General features: G+C 38.1%; 1 protein-coding gene across 1 annotated transcript in view; it reads right to left on the minus strand.

Moving 5' to 3' along the window:
- Positions 1-3,733: 3,733 nt before the first annotated feature.
- Positions 3,734-25,881, minus strand: part of LOC124798235 (collagen alpha-5(IV) chain-like) — a 597,808-nt gene continuing 575,660 nt past the window's right edge. Inside the window, exons 32-34 of the mRNA XM_047261550.1 lie at positions 25,065-25,242; positions 21,385-21,499; positions 3,734-4,736 (exon numbers count right to left, since the gene is read on the minus strand). Of these exons, the coding sequence (XP_047117506.1) occupies positions 4,410-4,736; positions 21,385-21,499; positions 25,065-25,242 (620 nt within the window). The 3' untranslated portion in view covers positions 3,734-4,409. The remainder of the gene's footprint in view (positions 4,737-21,384; positions 21,500-25,064; positions 25,243-25,881) is intronic.

Here is a 25,881-nt window from a genome sequence, read left to right on the forward strand (position 1 = left end):
CTCTAGCACTACACACACCTTCTATTCTGCCAACACACCTACAGTATTTCCCCCATCTTTAATAATCTCCCCCCCAAGGACAGCTTACAAACTCTCAGACTCTGCACATAACAGCCCCATCCTGTCTTCACCATGTACTCTCTATCCCTCATCCTCTCCACCCCATGCATCCTCCTTACCCCCACCAATCACCCTTGATTGCCTCTCACATAAGTGGCATTCACAGTCTGCAGTAGGGCCACAGCTGCCAGAGACAGTGTGTGTGTGTGTGTGTGTGTGTGTGTGTGTGTGTGTGTTCTATTTCTGAAGAAGGGTATTTGTGCCCAAGAGGTTAGAAGTTTGGCAGTCGTTTCATTGTGCCGCTCTGTGACTCAACACCTAATTTTTATAATATTGTTGCTACTCCGTCTTGCACTTCCCATTGTTTTATAACATAAATCTTTGTAACAGTAAGGGAACTATGCATTTCATTATATTAATTTGGAGTTCAAGACAAATGCAATGGAGCATACATTTTATGCATTTGTGGAAAATAACATTCAATTAAAACATAAAATATGACATTAATGCAAATGAGAGCCACTTACTCATCAGAATGGTCAACCTATATCCTAGGTGTTACTTTCAGCATGAAATATTCATTTGTTAATGTTTGCTAATGTGACATTAGTGTGCTGATCAAAATTGTGTGCTGGGCTGAGGCATTGAACTGTCACAGTAAAAACTGCCATTTGAACTATCCAAGCATCCATCATGAACGGACCCTAAAGTTTGAATGTTCTATAGTAATTAAGAAAAATATAAGATTGACAAAAATGAATCAGTTTCCTTCTGTAACTGTTAGTAAATAACTGTTGTTTCACAAATCTCAGCCCTTTCACATCATTTGCATTACAACAGTTGGTGCTGTAACAGTTTTTATTTTTCAACAGTAATTTATTTTTTGACTGGTGTTATTTTTCTTTACATGGTCCATATAATGAGTGTCTGTTCTTCGTGTATTTCATAATTATGTCTGTGATAGTAAAACTTCACAAAACCAAATGTGAGATCTTACATTGTCCGAGAAACTTTGTGTCTCATCTGTCTGCACCCTCTGTTGCATGTATGCCATTTTTATAACTATTGTGTTAAGTCTAGGAAGTAACCTGGTATTTTGCTAAAAAAAAAAAAAAGAGGTGTGAGTAATTATCTGAAAACTATAGGCCAATTGATAAGCCACTATCAGTCCTTTCTGGCGCACATGTTCACAATTTTACTGCCTGTATTTTGTGTCTCTTAGGTTTAGATGAGGAACTGGCCAGGCATTTGGCTTATAAGTGTGTGTGGTTAAAAAACCTAAAAACTAGGGGAGGGCTGGCCAGTCTACCACACAACTGCACACATCAGTTCCACATACTAGCATTCTAAATTTTAAACTTTGCATGACATTGTCTTCAAAAATTACCCAATCTGTTCCACAGGAATTCTGTCATCTTCTATTCCATACATACTTTGTTCCATATTGTACTTCGAAACAGAGTTAAGGTATCGCTTTGTTCTAAAATCCAATGAAATTTGTGCTGTATGATGTCTCTTTCAACCTCCTATATTTGAGCACAGTTTCAAGGCATGGAAACAGTAAAATGCTCATGTTGCAGTCCAGAAAGTGGTCTTATTTAATGACCCAATGATAATATATTGATACATTTTATGTTACTTTAGTAGTTTATGATTAGAATGGTATACAAATTCAAATAAAATTACAGTTTATATCTGAAAAACAGGTAAGACAGTTCTGTTTTGCAAATAGCTGAAAATGAAGAAAAACTAGTTTTATACACCAGACTTAGAAAAGGTCAAAACATCATCTGTATATGAGGCCTGCAGTTCATATATAGAAACTAATTATTGTACTTTGCTGACCACTATAAGACAGTCACAAATGACAGAACCGGAGAATTATTACAAATTATAATAAAATATATTAAATCCTACACATCTTTAAATCTTCGGTAACTAAAATTTGCTCTCTTCTGTTCATATGTTACTTTATCTCTTTTTCCTATCATTGTTTGGCAGTTTTTCCTCTCCCATCATTATTTTTACGTCTTCTGATCTCTGTGACTATTTTCTTTCATTCACTTTCATCATTCCATTATTCTTGCCTCACTTCTGTTTATACTCAACTCTTAATAACTGGTCTTTCTCTAATCAATAAAATGCCTTCTGTTTTTCTACATTTTGCATTGCATCGGTTACATTTCATTCTTTATGCTCTGTTCCTCTCCAAAATTTTCAGAATAACTTAACCCTCTTTCCCACACTGTTGTTTATCATCACTTCCAGCATTTTCTGTTCAATCTTGAAGAAAGAATCTCTAGTTTCAAAATCCTGGGACAAAATGTTATTTTCTCTTTTTCTTTCTGTTTAAACCTTGTAATTTCTTGTTGTCTCATTCAAAGTTTTCATGGAAATTATCCTAGTCTCTGCTGCATTTTCATATACACCAGTATCAAAATGAGTTACAAATTACAAGAAAAATGATGCAGATTAAGAGCACTGCTGTATATTATATTCTCTCCTGCCTCTCTTCCAAGCTCTAGTAGCAAGTATCCTACATTCATGCATCGTATGTGTGTTTTTGTAGTTACAAAATGTTTATTTGGTGATTTGTGGCTATTCTCCTAGTCTGAGTCTTTCACTTACTTCTATGGGTGAGGTCTATATCCTTCATCTGCACATCATAAAATGTACTCATAAGTTAACAGTCAATCTAATGAAGTACATCATAATAAAGAAAACATTTACACTAGAAAAACAATTTCTGGAACACGATAGAAAAGATAATAATAATAATAAATAATGAATCATACATCATATCAGACATTTTCTTGCCACAGTAGTTACTTTTTGTTTAAATCCAGCTAGTAACTGTATAGTATGAATGTAATATTATATGCTTTAATTCTTGTGAATAAGAATTGTTGCCTCTGCATTAATAAGCAATAACTGACATTCAGAGTCAAATTCAACTTTCTCTCTCTCTCTCTCTCTCTCTCTCTCTCTCTCTCTCTCTAACACACACACACACACACACACACACACACACACACAGAGGGGTAATGAAAAGTGCGGTAGTGAATATTAACAGAAGAAAGAAGTTTTGACACCTGTTCTTCATAATGAGTGAATGTTTTGTTAATTAGTAACTGTTCAGCCCAGGTGATTTTGATGGCATTGTGTAGAGTGTATTGCCATGTTGTTTTGTTGTTGTTGATTATGAAAGACAAGGGAGAGGATGAAATATGCTGGAAACATACTGTCTGCTCCTACAAAATAGCACCAAGGAGGCCACTGAGGTTAACATCCTCTTCCAACAGATAGACCACCATAAATAGTATCACATGCCCTCGTTCCATGAACCACTGTGGAGAGCTTTGGAATTTAAACCTATTCATTGATGCACAGCTAAGTACCAAGGAGTGGTAAATCACCACCTATCATTTGCAAGTTAATTTCTTGTGATAAAAATTCTTTGGCCCACAAGACTATAACTTCTCTTCAAGTACCACTGCTCTATTACAGATTAACAACATTTGCTGCAGATGAATTAAAGGACACATAAAATTTATAAATTGGTAACGTTCAGGAGAGGTGCTTAAAACTGAAAGTGTGTTAAAAGTAGAAGATATTACAGTATTGACTGAACTTCATAATTTGGCAATTAAAAGTATGATATTATTAACAATCATTTAAAAAATAAGAAAAAAAACAATACATTTATTTGATGCTGTACAAAATACAATGCACTGTTGTTTTGTGCACAAGTCTGATTTCCCTATTAACAAACAAAATTCTTAGTGGCATTTTTACAGTGTCCATCACATATTGCATTGTTTGTTTTATGTTTTACTATTTACATTAGTACAGCTCCAAGTGGCAGTGAGATGGCAGTGACTTCATTAAACTCTTTTAAATTTTATAAATACTTTACAAAATGACATCTATTTAACATGATAGCACTTACAATATTACTATCACTTATAGCACCATGCATTCAGTACATAAATAGAACAGTTCCTAAAATGTCATTATATTAAATATAACTTATGCTAATAATAGGAAACTGAATTAATGGCACAAATTAATATTCCTCCTCTATGAAGACAATACTTCAGTTAGTTGTAGTTATTGCATCATTCTCCATAACATCCAGCTGCATCGATCACAACTGAAACTTACTTAAGCATACTCTTATAAACTCATGTTTTCCCGATAGAAAAATGTTTTCCAGGTAGAAAAAGCACACCACACATAAATTTAGCATTACTTAGTTCTTCTCTGACACTGTCAGCAGTTACATGTAAATGATGGAAAAACTGAACATAGTTCTTATATGTGCATTACAACATGCATCTGCTGAGAATTTATCCAAAGCGACGTCTACCCGTCCTATATTCTCCAGCATCAGGGAGAGAAAATCCATCACTAGAACCTCTTCTTTTCTGCCTAATACAGACTGCACAGCGACTGACACGAGCTTCTTGGTTGCCTGCCTTCAGCGTCTGCTGCCTTGGTCTTCTGAACATCTCATATTCCTCAATGGTGGCCAGCCAATAAGAATATGCTGTAGTGAAATAATTGCACCGGCCCAAACCATGACACTCAATGAATGGCCTTGGTCGGAAACTCTCCAGGCAGGAGCCAGGTGAAACAAGTGACTGACCACTTCCTTCTGCTCCAGCATCGGTGTGCTGCAGTCACAAAACAAGCAAATTACATTTAAAAATACCTGCATTACACAAGACAAAGACACAATCAAAGAAATATGGTTCCTGATTGCAACCACATTTTATAATTAGGGGAAATAAACACTCATATTTAGAGCTGAAGGAAGAATCTATCTATGATTGGATCAGTAATGAAGTGATTGGCAGATGCTTGTTCACAAGACAGTAAAAACCAAATAGAATGAGCTTGGTCATGTCTTATATTCTGGTCACCATCTTCATACTACTCTGCTAGCTCAGGTGTCAGTTGCTACAGTCAGTTGCAAATGAAACTAGTGAGCAGTGATGTAACAAGTGTGACCAGTTTTCATTATTTGCATTCCTTCTCTGTGTATCATATTGAATTTGAATGACAGAATGTCCTAGACTTGTTTTGAAAATGTGCATAAAAATTACAAGAATGTTACTTCTCTGCTAAGCATGCCCAATATTGCATGTTAATGGGCAGCATGTGATTTTATTCAGTACAGAAATGCTCAGCTGTTGCTGCAGCAGCCACATTGTGTGTGCAGTCAAATATAAAACAACAAGACTGCCCCCTCCCCTCTCCTATGCTCAAATATCAATCATTTTGTTATTTTGATCAAGGTCTACTCATAGTTTCCCCTTAACTTCGATGACATACATTTGGCTCACCAGTCAATCCTTATAGATTTTGCTCTTTCTTTTCTCCTTCTGTTATCTGTTGGCTGGAATCATTATGATCATAAAGCTGACTTCAGCTTAAAGACTGGTTTGAATACCACATTGAATAGGCATTGTCCTATTAAAGATTGTAGGCCACTGACTTCCTACTACATTTCTGGGTTAGTCAGTTATAAGGTGACCTATACCCCAAACCACAGTGCAACTTTCACATTAACAAGTCATTGCCAGAGGTTAATTAAGTAATAAGTGACAGAAAAATAACAGGATCTGCTGAGAATTGACACAAGGCCTTTGGATATGTGGTCCAACATTACACATTTAGTCTTATGTAAACTGATTGTGAAACATTAGCTAACACCATAATGTGTCTTCCATTAATCTACATTTGAAAATAATATTCTGTCTGTGTGGAAACATACAGCTACTATATCTCCATGTCAGTCACAGTTAAATAATGTGCATCAAATACAGAAGTCTGGTGACTAAATGAAATGGATGAGTAGACAGTCATACTCTGACATCAGACTGAATGTTAACCATCCACAAAGAAATGTTAATATCATTAATTTACCAAAGACTCTAAAGTGCAGGTTTATTGACATCCATTGAGCATGTATTTCCATGTACACTGTGTAGTAATGTTTTCTGTTTTGGATGAAGCAACTTACTTAACTGTATCTAACAAATCGTGGAGACATAGTAGATGTGTGTTTCCACACAAACAGAATATTATTTTCAAATGTAGATTAATGCAAGACACATGATGATATCTGTTAATGTTTAAATATTATGTTACATAAGGCAAAGTGTGTAGTGTTGGACTATACATCCAAAGGCCTGGCGTCAATTCTCAGCAGATCTTGGAATTTTTCTGTCTCTTAGCAAGCACAGAAATAAAAAGAATTGCAACACCACAAGAAAATTGTTTTCTGCTTTCTACTAATTGACTAAATTTACTGTTTTCATCACAAGACGCAGATATGGAGAAAAAATTTATCTGTTGTGCAGATAAGTATGAACCCACACACAGGTTCTCTAATCTGTCATATTATTGGTAAACAATAGTATGTTTTCAGATTCTCCGGCTGTTTCACAGTTTTCTTTTTGCGTGCAATATTTTGATATCTTCATCATGAACTACATCTACATCCATACTCTGCAAACCACTATGAAGTGCATGTTTGGGGTACTTCACAAAGTACCATTTATTAGGGCTTCTTCCCATTCCATTCACCTATAGAGCAGGGAAAATTTACTGTTTAATTGCCTCTGTGTGCAGTATAATTAATTTAGTCTTTACCTTGTGATGCCTATGGAAGTGATATGTAGGGGGTTCTACAATACTCCTACATTCATCATTTAACACCAGTTCCTGAAACACACAGGATAGCTGACTTCCAGTTTCTTCAGCACCTCTGTGACATTCTCCTATGGGTCAAACAAACCTGTGACCATTTGTGCTGCCCGTCTGTGTTTATTCATTACCCCAACACCCCTATTTGGTAAAGATCCCACAAACTTAAGCAGTATTGAAGGATGGGTCACACAAGTTAGCAATCTCTTTTGAATACTCATTGTATTTTCCTAGTATTGTATCAATGGACCAAATTGTGCCACCAGCTTTACGTACAACTGAGCCTCTGTGGGAGTTCCATTTCATATTCATACAGATTGTTACATCCAGTATTTGTATGAGTTGATCAATTCCAATTGTGACTTGATGTCAAAGTCGTATGATACAATGACTTTTCATGTTTTGAAGTGCACCCAGCTTAATGCTCTACTACCAGTCATGCTGGATAAATCACATAAATTGCCTGGGACCAAATTACCTCCACACAATGTGTGTCAAGTGCTTAGACCATTTATTTTTCAAAAAGCTTTACTGCTTTACTGAAATGCATGGCATGGTAAGGAACACTATTTTCTGTGTGTGTAAGAAAGCTGAATATCCTTAACGGATACAAACATATTTTTGTATGTTTCACTAATTATTGGACTGCTTTGAATACACCCAGTTCTTGATCATAATTATGTTAATACATACACCCAGGTCGCACATCACAAACATGAGTGTGCTGCAACAAAACATATGCAGTGATTGTAAACAAGAGGAAATTGGGGGCATTGTAGTAATAGTGTGCAGCCATTACTACACAGTTTTGTAGCAGTTAAGAATCCAAATATGTATACAGAGGCAACAAAAAGCAAGTCATTTAAAGAAGAAAATATAAATGGCAAAAACAGTGAATGCAAATAATTACATGCAGGACAAACAAGGGCATCTGCTGAAATTTGTCCAGGGTGAAAGCAAGACTGCAAAATTGAATTTTTTTTATATAAATGAGTTGGTCACTTTCAAGATATGTCATACCACCAGAATTATGCTGACAAAGTGCTGCAACAGGCTAAATGAGAGATTTATCAAAAGCACAGAAAATCACCCCTAGATGTGTATGAGGCATCTGTAATGAAAAAAACTCCGCATTCCAGATTCCAGAAGGGGCAAGTACCACCTCTTGCCACCCTTCCCTCTCATATGGATGCCTAAGAGGACAAACCAAAACCATTTTACCAATGGTGGTAAGAAACAGAGAAATAAGAGTAGGTACATGCAGTTCTTATTCATTCATTTCTCTTTAGAGTCAGATAAGGGCCATCTCCCTTATTTTTGGATTTGTTTAGGTACATGCTAACATAGAAGCAAATATTTTATTGTTTCATGTCACTGTATATCAACGGCAATGAGCAGCGCATCGCTGAACTGAGCTGAGTTGCTTGTATCTGACCAGCAGTCACGGCAAGCCAGAAGCTGTCATAACTTTGTGGAATGCGCACATTGTCCACGTAATTCCTGCAAGCTCTTATGCAGTGTTAACTGTCAGGTGAATTTTCTTTTGTCAACCGATTAACAGTGTTTTTAGTTTCTTTGACACATTCACGGTGAAAATTTTTCCTTCATGTAGTTTGATGTGAAATAAAAAGCTAGCTTGACTTCAGTCCCAGAGCTCTTACTGTTAATACAATACAACACTTGGGTTACTTGAGACTGATTTTTTTCAAACCACTGTGGATGACTGGAGGCTGTTCTAAGCTGCAATGTCTGCTGAAACTTTTTCAAGATTATTTTTTTGAGAGAAGAGAGAAGGTGGCTGTCTTAGATTTACCATATAAGAAGAAATCTTTCACATTCTGAGAGGTTTATCGAAGGTTTTTTTTGGAGTTTCTATAAAATATCTCTGCAATATTGCACTTCTGTTGATGGAGAGGTTGAAAACAAAAATTAATATGGAGTTTTGTGCATTGCTGCCCTCCCTGCATTTCTCTTTGAAAATTTCCACCTTCTCGTGCTGAAGAATACAAAAAGTCCAAAATATAAGTTTCAAATTACACCAGTTCAGTACACTAATACATAAGTGAATTCAGTTCCATGATAGGGCTTAGTATCAACTCATCACAAATTTTGCATATGGAACTGGAAGTTGGAAATCAGATTAAAATTGCAACCAGCACCAATGTGTCAACAAACACTTTGGGAGGAATCATAATTTTTAATCAGAGAGGGCTTCATGCGCGTATATCATTTCAAGTGATTGAACAAGGAATTAAAAAAAGTTAATGTCCAGCCTAATAGAGGAAGAAATTCCATTTGTGACACAGTGTAATTAAAATAAAATGCTACCCTAAGAAGTTCAAGAAAATACTGCATAAGCTAAAAGCGACCATCTGTGATTAGTGGAGCCAATGTCCAGTCAGACCATACAAAAACCTGGTATTACAATTGCCCTCACTGTCATTGTCACAAGCAGCAACAATGCACATGCTAAATGGGACAACATGATATCAATGAACACTATGATAGCTGTGTCCACTGAATAAAATCCCATATGTTATATGACAGTTCTTTTCCAGAATATTGCATCAACATGAAATAAATCACAAAGGCATGATGTAAGATACCCTGTAGAATCTCCCCAACTGAACAACACATCATATGTGAACATGGCAATCACGCCACCTCCTAATCTCCTCTATAATGAATTGTTTGCACATCAAATGTTTCAAAAACTAAGGGTCAGTTGCAGAGACATTACTGACTAGAGACCAATTTTGACCGTAGTTCAGAAATTGAATTCTGTTCAGTAATCCATTCTATTGTGTAATATTAAACTTTGGACTGACTGTACAATGTTCAATGTTGATTAAATTAGCATGAAACATGCTTGGTAATGCTGCCACAATCAACCATCAAATGATTATCATGCTTCAATGGCAGATATTAATCATACATTGTTGATACATAGTATTTATTATCGAAAGTGTAGTGTTGCTAAGATGGAGGAAAATAAGCAGAAAAAGGTGTGATCCTCTAACTTCTCCTTGGCTAAAAATGATTTATTGCCGGAAACCATGTGGAAAGGAGTTGCTGCTGGTTTTAATTCATAGAAAAAAGGGACAGATCTGACTGGGAAAATTTGAAAATGGGTTATTATATTAAGAAAAGGACCTAGAGGGTATTCATACTTGATAAGATATAATTTTATGCTTGGATAAATTTTTTGAAATGAATTAGCTGCATTTAAATAACACTGAAAGTAGCACTTTATTCACAACTTCAGTAAATCAGGAAATTACTGTAACTTCAAATGAGAGTGTTCTTCTCATTGATTGCAATGAAAATGAAGATGAAGGAGAGAATGTTTACATTGAGCGGGTAAGAAAAATAGTGTATGTTAACTGTGGAAGCAACACATTATATATATATTTTTAAAAAAAGACCACAGAAAATGTTCTTCTCAGGGAGAAATTTACAAAAAGGAGATTGCCTTTGGTGCAAACATAAGAAAAAAGTACAGTGCATGCTTCTGAAATGTGGAATAAGAATGGTAAAACTGAAAAGTAAAATCAAATGCTGCAGCCATAATAACTGCCACATGATTTAGTTTTCCTTTGACTTTAAATTAAAAAAAAAATGTCATTTTTCATATTTTAAACACAGGCAAAAGAAGGGGCAATTAGAAAAAAATCCACAAACTGACCGGGAATCGAATCTCAGATACTGTATTCCAGGACACAACCTTTGAGCCACCAACTTATAATCGCTAATTGATTTGCATATGCTTCTTACTACACTGAAGAGCCAAAGAAACTGGTACACCTGCCTAATGTTGTGTAGGCTCCCCATGAGCACGCAGAAGTGCTGCAACACAACATGGCATGGACTCGACTAAGGTCTGAAGTAGTGCTGGAGAGAACTAACACCATGAATCCTGCAGGGCTGTCCACAAATCCATATGAGTAAGTGGGGGTGGAGATCTCTTCTGAACAGCATGTTGCAAGGCATCCCAGATATTCTCAATAATGTTCATGTCTGCAGAGTTTGATGGCCAGCTGAAGTGTTTAACTCAGAGCAGTGTTTCTGGAGCCACTCTGTGGCAATTCTGGACATGTGAGATGTTGCATCATCCTGCTGGAATTGCCCAAGTCCATCAGAATGCACAGTGGACATAAATGGATGCAGTTGATCAGGCAGGATGCTTACATATGTGTCACCTGTCAGAGTCGTATCCAGACATATCAGAAGTCATAAATCACTCCATCTGCACACAACCCACACCATTACAGAGCCTCCATCAGCTTGAACAGTTCCCTGCTGGTATGTCCATGGATTCATGAGGTTGTCTCCATACCCATACCTGTCCATCCATTCGATACAATTTGAAACAAGATTCGTCCAACCAGGCAACATATTTTCTGTCATCAACAGTTCAGTGTCAGTGTTGACGGGCCCAGACGAGGCATAAAGCTTTGTCTCGTGCAGTCATAAAGGGTACATGAGTGAGTCTTCAGCTCGAAAAGCCCATATCGATGATGTTTCATTGAATGATTCACATGCTGACACTTGTTGATGGTCCGGCATTGAAATCTACAGCAATCTGCTCAAGGATTGCACTTCAGTCACATTGAACAATTCTCTTCAGTCATCATTGGCCCCATTCTTGCAGGATCATTTTCGGACTGCAGCAATGTCAGAGATTTGATGTTTTACTGTATTCCTGTTATTCATGGTACACTCGTGAAATGGACGTACGGAAAAATTCCCACTTCAGCACTACCTTTCATCACTACCTTGAAGAAGCTGTCCCCCACTGCTTGTGTGCCAACTGTAACACCACATTCAAACTCACTTAAATCTTGATAACCTGCCAGTAACTGATCTAACAACTGCACCAGACTCCCAGCAGGCAGAGTTCCTAGTTATTACTTGAGCTCTGCTGGGCTAAAATTCATTCCCGGTAGGTTGTGTAAGCCACGCTGCGGTTAGATAAGGAAGTGCTAGCAGCATTGACACAGACTAGTGACGCCACATTATTATAGGAGGAGAAGGCATTCACGCCTTACAGTATATAAAGCTATTGATAATAATGCTATTAGTATGAAGAATGGAGTAGGTGCCCAAGTTATTTTGCATGGCCCTTCAGTCTTTTGTGGATGCATATTGAATTTCACACTTAACGATAGCAGATGCTAATGGACATGGTAATGGTTGGGTTTCTGCGGCTGTAGTACGTGGTCCTAAAGTAGACACTGTGGCAGGGCTGGAGACTTTTAATAGTCGAGAAATTATTGCGTATCTGACATTTCAGATATGTGAAGTCTATAACAGAGACAGAGGTATATATTATATGTCTACAATGCCGTTGGTTCTCAGGATGAGGAATCATCGTAAAATAAATGATTCAGATTCTGTGTCCGTAAGGCTTAAAGGAGCTCTTAATTGTAGCAAGATTAATGTTGTTGGTGATGTGACACATTATTATAGAAATTAAAATAAAGTATCTATCGTTTCCTTATCTCCCATGAGATTTTATAAAAAAAAATAATAAAACAAAACAAAAAAAAAACAGTCTACACATTGATATTTCCAAAAGCTGAGAAGCAATTCTTCTTGGAGTTGTAGCTCTCAGGGGCATCCTGGGATGCTCTCTATGTGAGGCACCTCTGGGCATCTCTGTGAGTCTTGCTGCCACTACAACATACTTTGATATATATGTGCCATAAAATAGCATAATATGCTTATCTACAATACTTAAGAAAGAGTATTAAAGAAGGAGCCCAGCAGGCATAGCTCCTAGTTATTACTTGAGCTCTGCCAGGCTGAAATTCACTTCCGGTAGGTTGCATAAGCCGCGCTACAGTTAGATAAGGAAGTGCAGTATAAGTGACATTTCTCTTAAGATGGCATCAGTCATCAAGCAGCCACACTTGCAGCAGCATTGACACAAACTAGTGATGATGCATTATTATAGGACTGTCTACGCATCTCAGCATTTGAATATGGATGCCTATACCAGTTTCTTTGGTGCTTCAGTGTAGTTTTGTTCACAAACATGCATGCAGTTATCACAGCAGTTTATGCACCTCTTTTGTAGTTAAAATTTGAATACAATTTGCGTAGTTATTGCCTTATCTGTACTCCTTAATCTAACATTAAAGTTTATACATTTTGAGCTTCAGCAGTGCGATAGTGGATGTACTTAACAGTTTTTGTATTAATAACACCACATTTATTATTTACTTCTTTTTAACTATATTTGCATAAAACAGAGGCGTTGTTTTGTAATGTCACTCAGATGTGAACTGACATTAGCAGTTGAACTTGCCTTGATCCATGAAATTTCTCCAGTCAAAGATAACCATGGTTCACACTGTTTAATCTGAGACTAAAAACAAACACATACACAGACACAGATGAGAGTAAGTTTGTCTAAGGAATTCATTTTTTCCCACAGACATGAGTCTTCAGCAGATTCAGCACTGGCGTTCTCCACCACTAGCGCAAACGTTTGAACAGGTACAACTATAATGAAAGTATCACTAATGGTAACTGGAATTTAGTCATTTATATAATAAATTAAACTGGTCCTCACAATCGACGTAATTGAAGTGTTAAGAAGTTGCTTGACAGAATAAGAGCTGGTTCTAATAGCAGTGCAGTTAGATGAAAGCCTGCAATTGTCTTAACAAGAAATAGGATTTTACAGTGGACAGTTCCCCGTGGAGGTAGATAAGGATAGCTTGGTGCAGATTATCGAAAGACTGCAAATCACAATTGTGCTGCTTCCAAAACTAGGCTGAAAAGAGATCTGCATTCACACCTTCCTGGATACAACACAATCTAAAACAACAAGATGGGCAGGTACTGGGCACTGCCTTGCTAATAAAAGAGTAATACATAAGAGGCCAGAGATCTGCACATAAAGACAATCCAAAAGTACGTTACAGGCATTTCCATTTCTACATGTAAGGGGATGTGTTTCAGATTACTGGATGTCAATTAATATGAAGCTACTGAGAGACCTAATGGTTACTTTCCCTTCTGAATCTGTTTAGTGTATTCATCTCTTGGTCTCCCTCTACGATTTTTACCCTCCACACTGCCCTCCAATACTAAATTGGTGATCCCTTGATGCCTCAGAACATGTCCTACCAACCGATCCCTTCTTCTGGTCAAGTTGTGCCACAAACTCCTCTTCTCCCACATCCTATTCAATACTTCCTCATTAGTTACGTGATCTACCCATCTAATCTTCAGCATTCTTCTGTAGCACCACATTTCAAAGGCTTCTATTCTCTTCTTGTCCAAACTATTTATCGTCCATGTTTCACTTCCATACATGGCTACACTCCATACAAATACTTTCAGAAACGACTTCCTGACATGTAAATCTATACTCGATGTTAACAAATTTCTCTTCTTCAGAAATGCCTTCCTTGCCATTGCCAGTCTACATTTTATACCCTCTCTACTTTGACCATCATCAGTTATTTTGCTCCCCAAATAGCAAAACTCCTTTACTGCTTTAAGTGTCTCATTTCCTAATCTAATTCCCTCAGCATCACCCAACTTCATTCGACTACATTCCATTACCCTTGTTTTGCTTTTGTTGATGTTCATCTTATATCCTCTCTTCAAGACACTGTCCATTCCGTTCAACTGCTCTTCCAAGCCCTTTGCTGTCTGTGACAGAATTACAAAGTCATCGGCGAACCTTAAAGTTTTTATTTCTTCTCCATGGATTTTAATACCTATTCCGAATTTTTCTTTTGTTTCCTTTACTGCTTGCTCAATATACAGATTGAATAACATTGGGGAGAGGCTACAACCCTGTCTCACTCCCTTCCCAGCCACTGCTTCCCTTTCATGCCCCTCGACTCTTATAACTGCCATCTGGTTTCTGTACAAATTGTAAATAGCCTTTGGCTCCTTGTATTTTACCCCTGCCACCTTCAGAATTTGAAAGAGATTATCCCAGTCAACATTGTCAAAAGCTTTCTCCAAGTCTACAAATGCTAGAACCGTAGGTTTGCCTTTTCTTAATCTAGCTTCTAAGATAAGTCGTAGGGTCAGTATTGCCTCACGTGTTCCCATATTTCTACGGAATCCAAACTGATCTTCCCCAAGGTCGGCTTCTACCAGTTTTTCCATTCGTCTGTACAGAATTCGCGTTAGTATTTTGCAGCCGTGACTTATTAAACTGACAGTACGATAATTTTCACATCTGTCAACGCCTGCTTTCTTTGGGTTTGGAATTATTGTATTCTTCTTGCAGTCTGAGGGTATTTTGCTTGTCTCATACATTTTGCTCACCAGATGGTAGAGTTTTGTCAGGACTGGCTCTCCCAAGGCTGTTAGTAGTTCTAATGGAATGTTGTCTACTCCCGGGGCTTTGTTTCGACTTAGGTCTTTCAGTGCTCTATCAAATTCTTCATGCAGTATCATATCTCCCATTTCATCTTCATCTACATCCTCTTCCATTTCCATAATACTGTCCTCAAGAACATCGCCCTTGTATAGTACCTCTATATACTCCTTCCACCTTTCTGCTTTCCCTTCTTTGCTTAGAACTGGGTTTCCATCTGAGCCCTTGATATTCATACAAGTGGTTCTCTTTTCTCCAAAGGTCTCTTTAATGCAGTATCTATCTTACCCCTAGTGAGGTAAGCCTCTACATCCTTACTTTTGCGCTCTAGCCATGCCTGCTTAGTCGTTTTGCACTTCCTGTCGATCTCATTTTTGAGACGTTTGTATTCCTTTTTGCCTGCTTCATTTACTGCATTTTTATATTTTCTCCTTTCAGCAATTAAATTCAGTATTTCTTCTGTCACCCAAGGATTTCTACTAGCCCTCGTCTTTTTACCTACTTGATCCTCTGCTGCCTTCACCACTTCATCCCTCAAAGCTATCCATTCTTCTTCTACTGTATTTCTTTCCCCCATTCTTGTCAATTGTTCCTTTATGCTCTTCCTGAAACTCTCTACAACATCTGGTTCTTTCAGTTTATCCAGGTCCCATCTCCCTAAATTCCCACCTTTTTGCAGTTTCTTCAGTTTTAATCTACAGTTCATAACCAATATATTGTTGTCAGAGTCCACATCTGCCCCTGGAAATGTCTTACAATTTAAAACCTGGTTCCTAAATCTCTGTCTTACCACTATATAATCTATCTGATATCTTCTAGTATCTCCAGGGTTCTTCCATGTATACAACCTTCTTTCATGATTCTTGAACCAAATGTTAGCTATGATTAAGTTATGCTCTGCGCAAAATTCTACCAGACGGCTTCCTCTTTCATTTCTTAGCCCCAATCCATATTCACCTACTATGTTTCCTTCTCTCCCTTTTCCTACTCTCGAATTCCAATCACCCATGACTATTAAATTTTCGTCTCCCTTCACTACCTGAATAATTTCTTTTATCTCATCATACATTTCATCAATTTCTTCATCATCTGCAGAGCTAGTTGGCATATAAACTTGTACTACTGTAGTAGGCGTGGGCTTCGTGTCTATCTTGGCCACAATAATGCGTTCACTATGTTGTTTGTAGTAGCTTACCCGAACTCCTATTTTTTATTCATTATTAAACCTACTCCTACATTACCCCTATTTGATTTTGTATTTATAACCCTGTATTCACCTGACCAAAAGTCTTGTTCCTCTTGCCACCGAACTTCGCTAATTCCCACTATATGTAACTTTAACCTACCATTTCCCTTTTTAAATTTTCTAATCTACCTGCCCGATTAAGGGATCTGACATTCCACGCTCCGATCCGTAGAACGCCAGTTTTCTTTCTCCTGATAACGACGTCCTCCTGAGTAGTCCCCGCCCGGAGATCCGAATGGGGGACTATTTTACCTCCGGAATATTTTACCCAAGAGGACGCCATCATCATTTATCCATACAGTAAAGCTGCATGCCCTATACAAAGTTGATTATTAGAGACTTCAATGAACACCATCACTCAGGTGCAGGTAGGAAAGACTGGGTGGGAAGTCTATCACAGACATAATAGAAGAAGCACATTTTATGATATCAAATGACAGTAAACTGATAAGAGTAAGTTTCTCTAAGGAAATCAACAGTGTTGTGGATGAAATATTCTGTTAAACGCCCATGTAACATGAGCCAATGTGGGCAATACTGAAGGAACTATTGGGATCTGACCACACCCTCAACACTTGTCACTTAGATGGAAGCAAAGTTTACACATATTGTAGCAGAAAACAGGTAATTGTTTAGTAATTGGGAAACTATCATGGATTACAAAAAACTAATATACTTTATTAAAAAATGAAGCATAACCCCATGTGACACAGCAAAAAGTGTCAAAAAAAGCACTGAAAAAGTATAAACAACAATTCCACCAGCGCTGGACTAGTAGCTGCTGATTTACGAAAAATACACTGTCTGACAAAACACCCTGAAATGAAACTTAATGAATTGAGAGCCTATGTGATGTTATTTTTTTGATTACAAAATGAAGTCAAATGCACAAAGAACTCGACAGCATGCCCACTTATCATTATTACGACACTGCATCTCCGCCCTTCCCCCTAGCTAGATGCATGCACTGATTTGGTTGAGAAGGATGTCATAAAACCACTGCATCCTCTCCTGAGGCAATTTTGTCCATAACTGTTCAAACTGGTACTTGACATACTGGTACTGCGAAGAAGTTAATGTCCGGGCTGGTGCCATACAACTTCTCATGGGAACAGATCTGGATTTTGGTGACCAAAGGAGTACCTCAGTGTCAAACAGATGATTCATAGATATATATGTGGATGAGCATTGTCCTGTTGAAAAAGGCATCACGATACTGTTGCATGAGAGGTAACATGTGAGGACACACAATGTCCACAATATACCACTGTGCCATCAGAGTTCCCTCAGTCACAACTAGCTGTGACCATAAGTCATAACCGATGGCTCCCCACACATGATGCTAGGAGTAACACTGTTGTGCCTCTCCAAAACATTAGACAAATTGACCAGTGATGGACATCCTGGGAAATGCAGGACACAATGCAGTGCCATTCGTTTGCAGTCCATGCTTCGCAGACGTGGCACCTTTCCACTGCAGCTGTTAAGTGTTGTGATGATAATGACCTCTTACATTTCATACAGTAACTCCCCAGTCTGGCTGCCTCTAGTCTCTGACCAATTACACAGGACAACACAGAATCTTGCAAGGAGTCCGTTATTTATTCTCATATTACAAGCAAAGGTGTGAAGGGGATACGATGTGCTTGGTGCACAATACAGCAGTCCTCCAGTGCGGTGGTCAGACATAGTCAACTATACCCTTTGTGACAAATTTGCAGACCTCACTGGACCACTGTCTCATCTGAATGCGCCGAAAATCTGAATACTGCACGATTCGACCAGCTGGCTAAATGGAGACCCATAATGAGACCCCTTCAGACTCTGTCAGGTGCTGTCTCACACAAGTGTGCAGAATCTCTGGGTCATTCACAGCGGTCACTCAACGTCTGACACTGTTCACACACCTCATATACTCTACCAGGCCTGTCAACACAACTAAACATGAACAACACTAATGCATTTTGGTGGTCGTTTTACATGTCACAGAGAATTGCAACTCTAATCGTTTATGTACCTGGTGATGGTGTGTATGTGTATGAAGTTATGTTGACAACTGACCATGTCTTCTGTGTGCTTCAATTCTTTTCTTTTTCTTTTTTTTCTGTTTCTTTCATGCAGTGTACCTCACTTTAATGTAATGGATACTTTGACGGAACGCCAATTTTTTTGTGAAATCTTGGTAGGAAGAAGCTCTCTTTTATGGAAGGGAAATTCTGGACACCACATCAGAAACTGAAAAACATGCTGATGATAAAACTGATAGCAGACCCACATTAATTGGACCCTGGAAGTATGAGACAAGAATATATGAGGAGCAACTTTTCAAAATGCTTATGTCCACTGGTGGACAAAATTGAGCTTCATAAAAATTAAAGTATTCTCTGACCCACTCGACACACTTCTACAATCAGATCCCATAAAAACAAGTTTTAAAACCTTCAAAAAGAGCTTTGAAAAGTAGCAAATGCAACAAATAGCATTTTGAAACTTCCTGGCAGATTAAAACTGTGTGCCCGACCGAGACTCGAACTCGCGACCTTTGCCTTTCGCGGGCAAGTGCTACCGAAGCACGACTCACGCCCGGTACTCACAGCTTTACTTCTGCCAGTATCTCGTCTCCTACCTTCCAAACTTTACAGAAGCTCTCCTTCCCTACAGCCTAGGTCTTCGTGGCAAACGAATCTGCTCCAGTCCGGAATCCCTGAACCATTATACCAACAACCTGACAACAGCTTTCGCATCCCGTAACTACTCTCCCGACCTGGTACAGAAGCAAATAGCCAGAGCCACTTCCTCATCCCCTCAAACCCAGAACCTCCCATAGAAGAACCACAAAAGTGCCCCACTTGTGACAGGATACTTTCCGGGACTGGACCAGACTCTGAATGTGGCTCTCCAGCAGGGATACGACTTCCTCAAATCCTGCCCTGAAATGAGATGCATCCTTCATGAAATCCTCCCCACTCCACCAAGAGTGTCTTTCCGCCGTCCACCTAACCTTCGTAATCTGTTAGTTCATCCCTATGATATCCCCAAACCACCTTCCCTACCCTCTGGCTCCTATCCTTGTAACCGCCCCCAGTGTAAAACCTGTCCCATGCACCCTCCCACCACCACCTACTCCAGTCCTGTAACCCGGAAGGTGTACACGATCAAAGGCAGAGCCACGTGTGAAAGCACCCACATGATTTACCAACTGACCTGCCTACACTGTGATGCATTCTATGTGGGAATGACCAGCAACAAACTGTCCATTCGCATGAATGGACACAGGCAGACAGTGTTTGTTGGTAATGAGGATCACCCTGTGGCTAAACATGCCGTGGTGCACGGCCAGCACATCTGGGCACAGTGTTACACCGTCCAGGTTATCTGGACACTTCCCACCAACACCAACCTATCCGAACTCCGGAGATGGGAACTTGCTCTTTAATATATCCTCTCTTCCCGCTACCCACCAGGCCTCAATCTCCGCTAATTTCAAGTTGCCGCCACTCATACCTCACCTGTCATTCAACAACATCTTTGCCTCTGCACTTCCGCCTCGACTGACATCTCTGCCCAAACTCTTTGTGTTTAAATATGTCTGCTTGTGTCTGTATATGTGTGGATGGATATGTGTGTGTGTGCGAGTGCATACCCGTCCTTTTTTCCCCTAAGGTAAGTCTTTCCGCTCCCGGGATTGGAATGACTCCTTACCCTCTCCCTTAAAACCCACATCCTTTCGTCTCTCCCTCTCCTTCCCTCTTTCCTGATGAGGCAACAGTTTGTTGCGAAAGCTTGAATTTTGTGTGTATGTTTGTGTTTGTTTGTGTGCCTTTCGACCTGCCAGTGCTTTCGTTTGGTAAGTCACATCATCTTTGTTTTTTGATGAACTAAATCCTATAGTATACAGGACTATGTTTTTAGTATATCAATTCAGTTTGTGATGTGTCGGATGGAAAAGCACATTGGATATTATAAAATTATATGGCAGACTGATCAGCTACATTAGTAGTACCTGATGGAAATGAGATATATGCAAAGATTCTTACAAATAATGGATAAAAATGCTAGATCATACAATATCACAACCTACTACAACTGGGATACATGATACAAATAAAGGGGTGGGAGGGGGGGTTGCGGGGTCTGGAGAAATAGTATAGACAGCGACAGACCTTCTTCAGACAAAACTCAAGGACCTATGCCGCTATTGCACTACGCATCTGGAGTCAGATGTGGTATGGCAGATAAAAAAACTGAAACAATTTGGCTTAACTAAGGCTTAACCAAAGCAAAAGTCAAAAAGCATATATTCATAAATTACATTATCGTGTCAACAGCCAGTGATTGTCAAGAGGTGGAGCATGTGGATCAAGTGGCCCCTGGCTACCTAACCACATATCTGCCTCACTGTTAAAGATCATTAAAATAAATTGCTAACTGCTGACACACTTTAAGGTGCTGTTAGAAATGGAAGAATTAAAAAGGAGGAAAGTGCAATGTGCACTATAGTATTATAACAAAGTTGTTGAAACTTCCTCGCAGATTAAAATTGTGTGCTGGACCGAGACTCAAACTCGGGACCTTTGCCTTTCGAGGGGAAGTGCTCTACCAACTGAGCTACCCAAGCACGACTCATGCCCCCCCATTCTCACATCTTTAATTCTGCCAGTATCTCGTCTCCTACCTTCCAAACTTCACAGAAGCTCTCCTGTCAACCAGGAGTGAAAAATTCATTCTAAAGTTGTTGAAGACCTCAATGTTATGTTTTGTGTGTCATATGCTGCTATATCTATCAGTAGAGTTGAATAACTATTTAATGGTTATCTACTATCATGTTTGTAAATTTATAGTAAGTTTTGTAGGATTATGCATTATAATGTATGTGCAAACAATATATGTGAACTGGCTGTTTGGCTGCTTGCCAAATTTCCATTTAATTAATAAAAAATGCTATTATATCAGACTTAAATAATTATGCAAAAGTTAATGAAATAGCACTAAACTTAACAGCATCAGTATTTACCATGATAAAACTGTAGCCTGTCCACAGAATTTCCCAACCATTAGGGCACGATGGATAATTTATGGACTGACTGTGGACTGCTATGACACGTGTAGGAGCCTCACAAACTGTACACCTATAAAATTAATTGGACATAACTGTAAAACACTGCATTCTAATTGTACTGATAGGTTACTTTTATTTAAAACAGCACATGGGGCATCTATTTAGCAATGCAAATACAACATAAGTTCAACCCAGATGTACATGATTCATCTGTGGCAAGCTGCATCAGTACTAGGAAAATAGCACATTATTACAATCTGCATAAAACAACTTATATAAACTAATTTTTATTACACTGTAGTCGATTGCTGTGCTATCATTCTTCCTGATACAAATGGTCTGTAAGAAAGTTAAAATTATTATTGGGGCAATAGATATTAAACTTCAGTTATCCTGTAAATGAAGCAATAATAATAATCAACAATGTTATTATAATATTGTTATCGTTAGTCCAAAGACTGATTTGATGCAGCTCTCAAAGGTAGTCAGTTCTGTGTGACCTTTTTCACTTCTGCGTAACTACTGAACCCTACATCCATTTGAACCAGCTTACTGTATCCAAGCCTATGCCTCCATCTACAATTTTTAACCTCCCCCCATCTTTTCTTCCACTACCAAACAGGATTCTTTGGCACCTCAAGATGTGTTCTGTCAGCTAGTCCCTTCTTTTAGTCAAGTAGTGCCACAAATTTCTTTTTTCTGCATTTCAGTTCAGTGCCACCTCATTTACCAATTTAATTTTCAAAAGTTATCTTCTTGTGTGAACTGCTTATATTCCACATTTCACTTAGGTACAGACCATACTCCATACAAATATCTTCAGAATAAGACACTTAAATTTATATTAGATGTTAACAAATTTCTCTTTTCAGAAACACTTGTATTCTTATTGCCAGTCTGCATTTTATATCCTCTGTGCTATGTCCATTATTTTGTGCCCAAAATAACAAAATTCATCTTATACTTTTACTATCTCATTTCCTAATTCAGTTCTATCAGCATAACCTGATTTAATTCAAATACAACATTACCATTGTTTTACTTTCATTGATAATTATCTAATTATCTTATAAGCCTTCTTCAAGTCACTGTCCATTCTGTTCCAGCCCTGATTGCTCAATGTCTAATTCAATAACACTGAGGAGAGGTTACAACCCTGTCTTACTTCTTTCTTAACAGCTTCTTCACTTTCATGTCCTTTGACTCTTCTAACTGTGGCCTGGTTTCTTTACAAGTTGTGAATAATGTTTTGCTCTCTATATTTTACCCCAGATACCTTCAGATTTTCTAAGAGTGCATTCCAGTCAACAGTGTCAAAAGTTTTACTAAATCTACAAATGATATAAATGTAGGTTTGCCTTTCATCAACCTATCTTCTGACTTAAATTGTAGGGTGATATGCCTCTTGTGATCCTACATTTCTCTGGAATTCAAACTGATCTTCCCCAAGGTTAGCTTCTACCAATTTTTCCAGTCTTACTTTCAGCACTTGTCTTCTTTGCAAATGGAATTATTGCATCCTTCTTGTAGTCTGATGGTATTTTCCTGTCTGATATATCTTACATACAAGGCAGAGTGGTTTATCATAGTTGGTTCTGAATCATTCTGAGGGACTGTCATCTAGCTCAGAAGACTCATTTTGCCTTAAGTCTTTCAGAACTCTGTCAAATTGTGCAGTATCATATCTCTCATCGCATCTGCATTTACTTCCTTCTCTCTTTCTATAATATTATCTTCAAGTATGTTTCCCTCGAATATACAATCATATGTATTCCTTCCACCTTTCATCCTTCTTTACAATGCTAAGTAAGGGCTTGCCATCTGAGCTCTTAATATTAATACAGGCACTTTCCTTCTCTGCAAAGATCTCTTTGATTCTCCTATATGCTACATCTATTGTGCCCATAGTCATGCAAGCTTCTACAGCTTGGTATTTCTCATCTAACCATTCCTGCTTTGCCAATTTCCACTTCCTGTCAATATCATTTTTTAGACATTCATTTGCTAAATTTTTATATTTTCTCCTTTCACCAGTTTGATTCAGTATTTTTTGTGCTACCCAATGAGGTCTACTGGATGTTGTCTATTTGCCTATCTGATCCTCTGCTGCCTTGAGCTCATCACATCAGTTTCTGTTTACTCTCTTTGAAACTTGCAACAACTTCTAGTTCTTTCAACTAATCCAGGTTTCATCTCCTTAATTTCCTACATTTCTGCAATTATTTCAGTTTTAATGTGTAGTTCATAACCAATAAATTATGTCCATTGTCCACATCTGCCCCTGGAAATACAGTACTTGCAAAAATTGTTTGTTAGTTAAAGCAGTTATCATTTGAAAATAGTTTAACACATTTCATTAGCATTAAAACATGACTACAAGTACAGATGATAAACTATTGCTATTCGAGATAATTTTTCAAAAATTCAGTTTCTTAGTGGGAAAAAGGAAATATTAATTCTCTATAGCCATCAAAGTGTCCTCAGAAAGCAAAGTACCAGATTCATCAAAGTGTCTTCAGAAAGCAAAGAATCAGATTCAGAAACTAATTATAATGCACAACAATACTACACGATCTATAGTAACATATGGAGGATGACAAAGAAAGATTTAAAAGAGAATGTTTTACTATACTTATACTCACAGTAAAACAAGGTGTGATCATTTGAGTTAAATAACCATTTGTCTCAGTAACAATCTCATTACCTGCTTTCCCAATAATTTTTTTTACGTGTGTAGACAAAATGCAATTATTGGTTGCTAAATCTAGTAATTATGGCAGATACAGAAGCGTTTCAAATCAAAACTCACCCTAGATATGAGTGAGGGCAAATTGTAGTGATGGAAGGGAATCTCCTGTTTTGAAAGATGTGCGTATTACCGAAGAAACTACCTCTCATCATGTCCTGAAACGAGGAATGTCCTACCCACTATTCCTCCCACAGTGGTATTCTGTGCCCACCAAACCTACACAAGATCCTCATCCATCTCTGCTCCAGCCCTACTCCCAACCTCTTGCTTCATGGCTCAAATCACAGTAATAGGCCTAGATGCAATACCTGTCTCATTTATCATATATCACATATCCTCCCACCACCAACTACTACAGTCCAGTCACAAGCATCACCTATCCCATCAAATGCAGGACTACATGAGAAAGCAGTCCTGTGATCTACAAACTAAGCTGCAACCACTGTGCTACACTCTAGGTGGGCATGACAGCCAACAAGCTGTCCATCTGCTTGAATGGTCACTGACAAAATGTGGACAAGAAACAGCTGGACCACCCAGTTGTTGAGCACGCTGCCCAATGTAATATTCTTCACTTCAGTGACTTTTTCACAGCCTGTGCCATCTGGATTCTTCCTATCACAACCAGCTTTTCTGAATTGCACAGGTGAGAACCCTCCCTGCAATATAACCTATGTTGTGAGCATTTATACAGGATGGTCCAAACAGCACCCACCATGCTTTAGAGCCTCACCTTAATATGAAAAGTAATGCGCGGAAAATGGCCCAATACATCATTTTCATATACATAAGAAGGGAGTATAATAAATCATATTTAATGTGAGTGTTATATAAATAAACCATACATAGCTTATATGTCAAACTGAAGCCCATATAGAAGTCATACCTGGATATATAGTTTGGTAAGTCTCTTGGTGGTATGGGAGTCATCATTGCAGTCATTGGCTCTGTAGTGCTAAGCCAATAACTGTAGTCGCTCCTACTGGCATAGTCACAGACATCATTCAGATTGCAAAACATAAATGGCATGGTGGAGAACTTTACAAGGCAACTTCCAGGAGCACCTGAAATTATTTTAGAGCACAGATTGGTCATGTATGTGTAAGAAAAAGACACCATCAACCATTATCCTCATTTACTACATCATAATAGTAAATCACTAATTATGTGTTAAGATATCTTATGATAATAATCATCAAGTGAGCATCAGGTCACGTAGTGGAAATATTAAATGCATGGCAATTTATTCACCTGAAGTTTCTCATTGTGATATGTGTAGATATATCTTGGCAAGGAAGAGGCCTTTTCAGTTGACTAAAAATAATGTTTACAACGTTATTTAGCTGTATCATATAAACTTGCACATCACAAGCGATGAGTGTAAGACATGGCAATGCGATTTTTTCATCAGCGGTAAATGAATCAAAATCCCTATGATGATACATCCAATTTGTCAACCATAGTACATAATCATGTTGCAACACAGGAGCCGCACAGGAATTTCAGTCATATTTTAGCAAGTGTCTATGGCACTAATAATCTCAACAACTTTCATTTGTGCTGCTATGCATATATGTAGTAAAAGTCAAAGAAGGAAATAGAAATTCTTCATTAAGTCTCTCGAGGAAATGCCACAAGGAGTTAGAGCTGTGTGAAATAACATTTCATTATACAGAACAAGTATGTGAATAATAGACAGTCAG

This window comes from Schistocerca piceifrons, chromosome 5 (assembly GCF_021461385.2).
Source record: "Schistocerca piceifrons isolate TAMUIC-IGC-003096 chromosome 5, iqSchPice1.1, whole genome shotgun sequence".
Classification (NCBI taxonomy): domain Eukaryota; kingdom Metazoa; phylum Arthropoda; class Insecta; order Orthoptera; family Acrididae; genus Schistocerca; species Schistocerca piceifrons.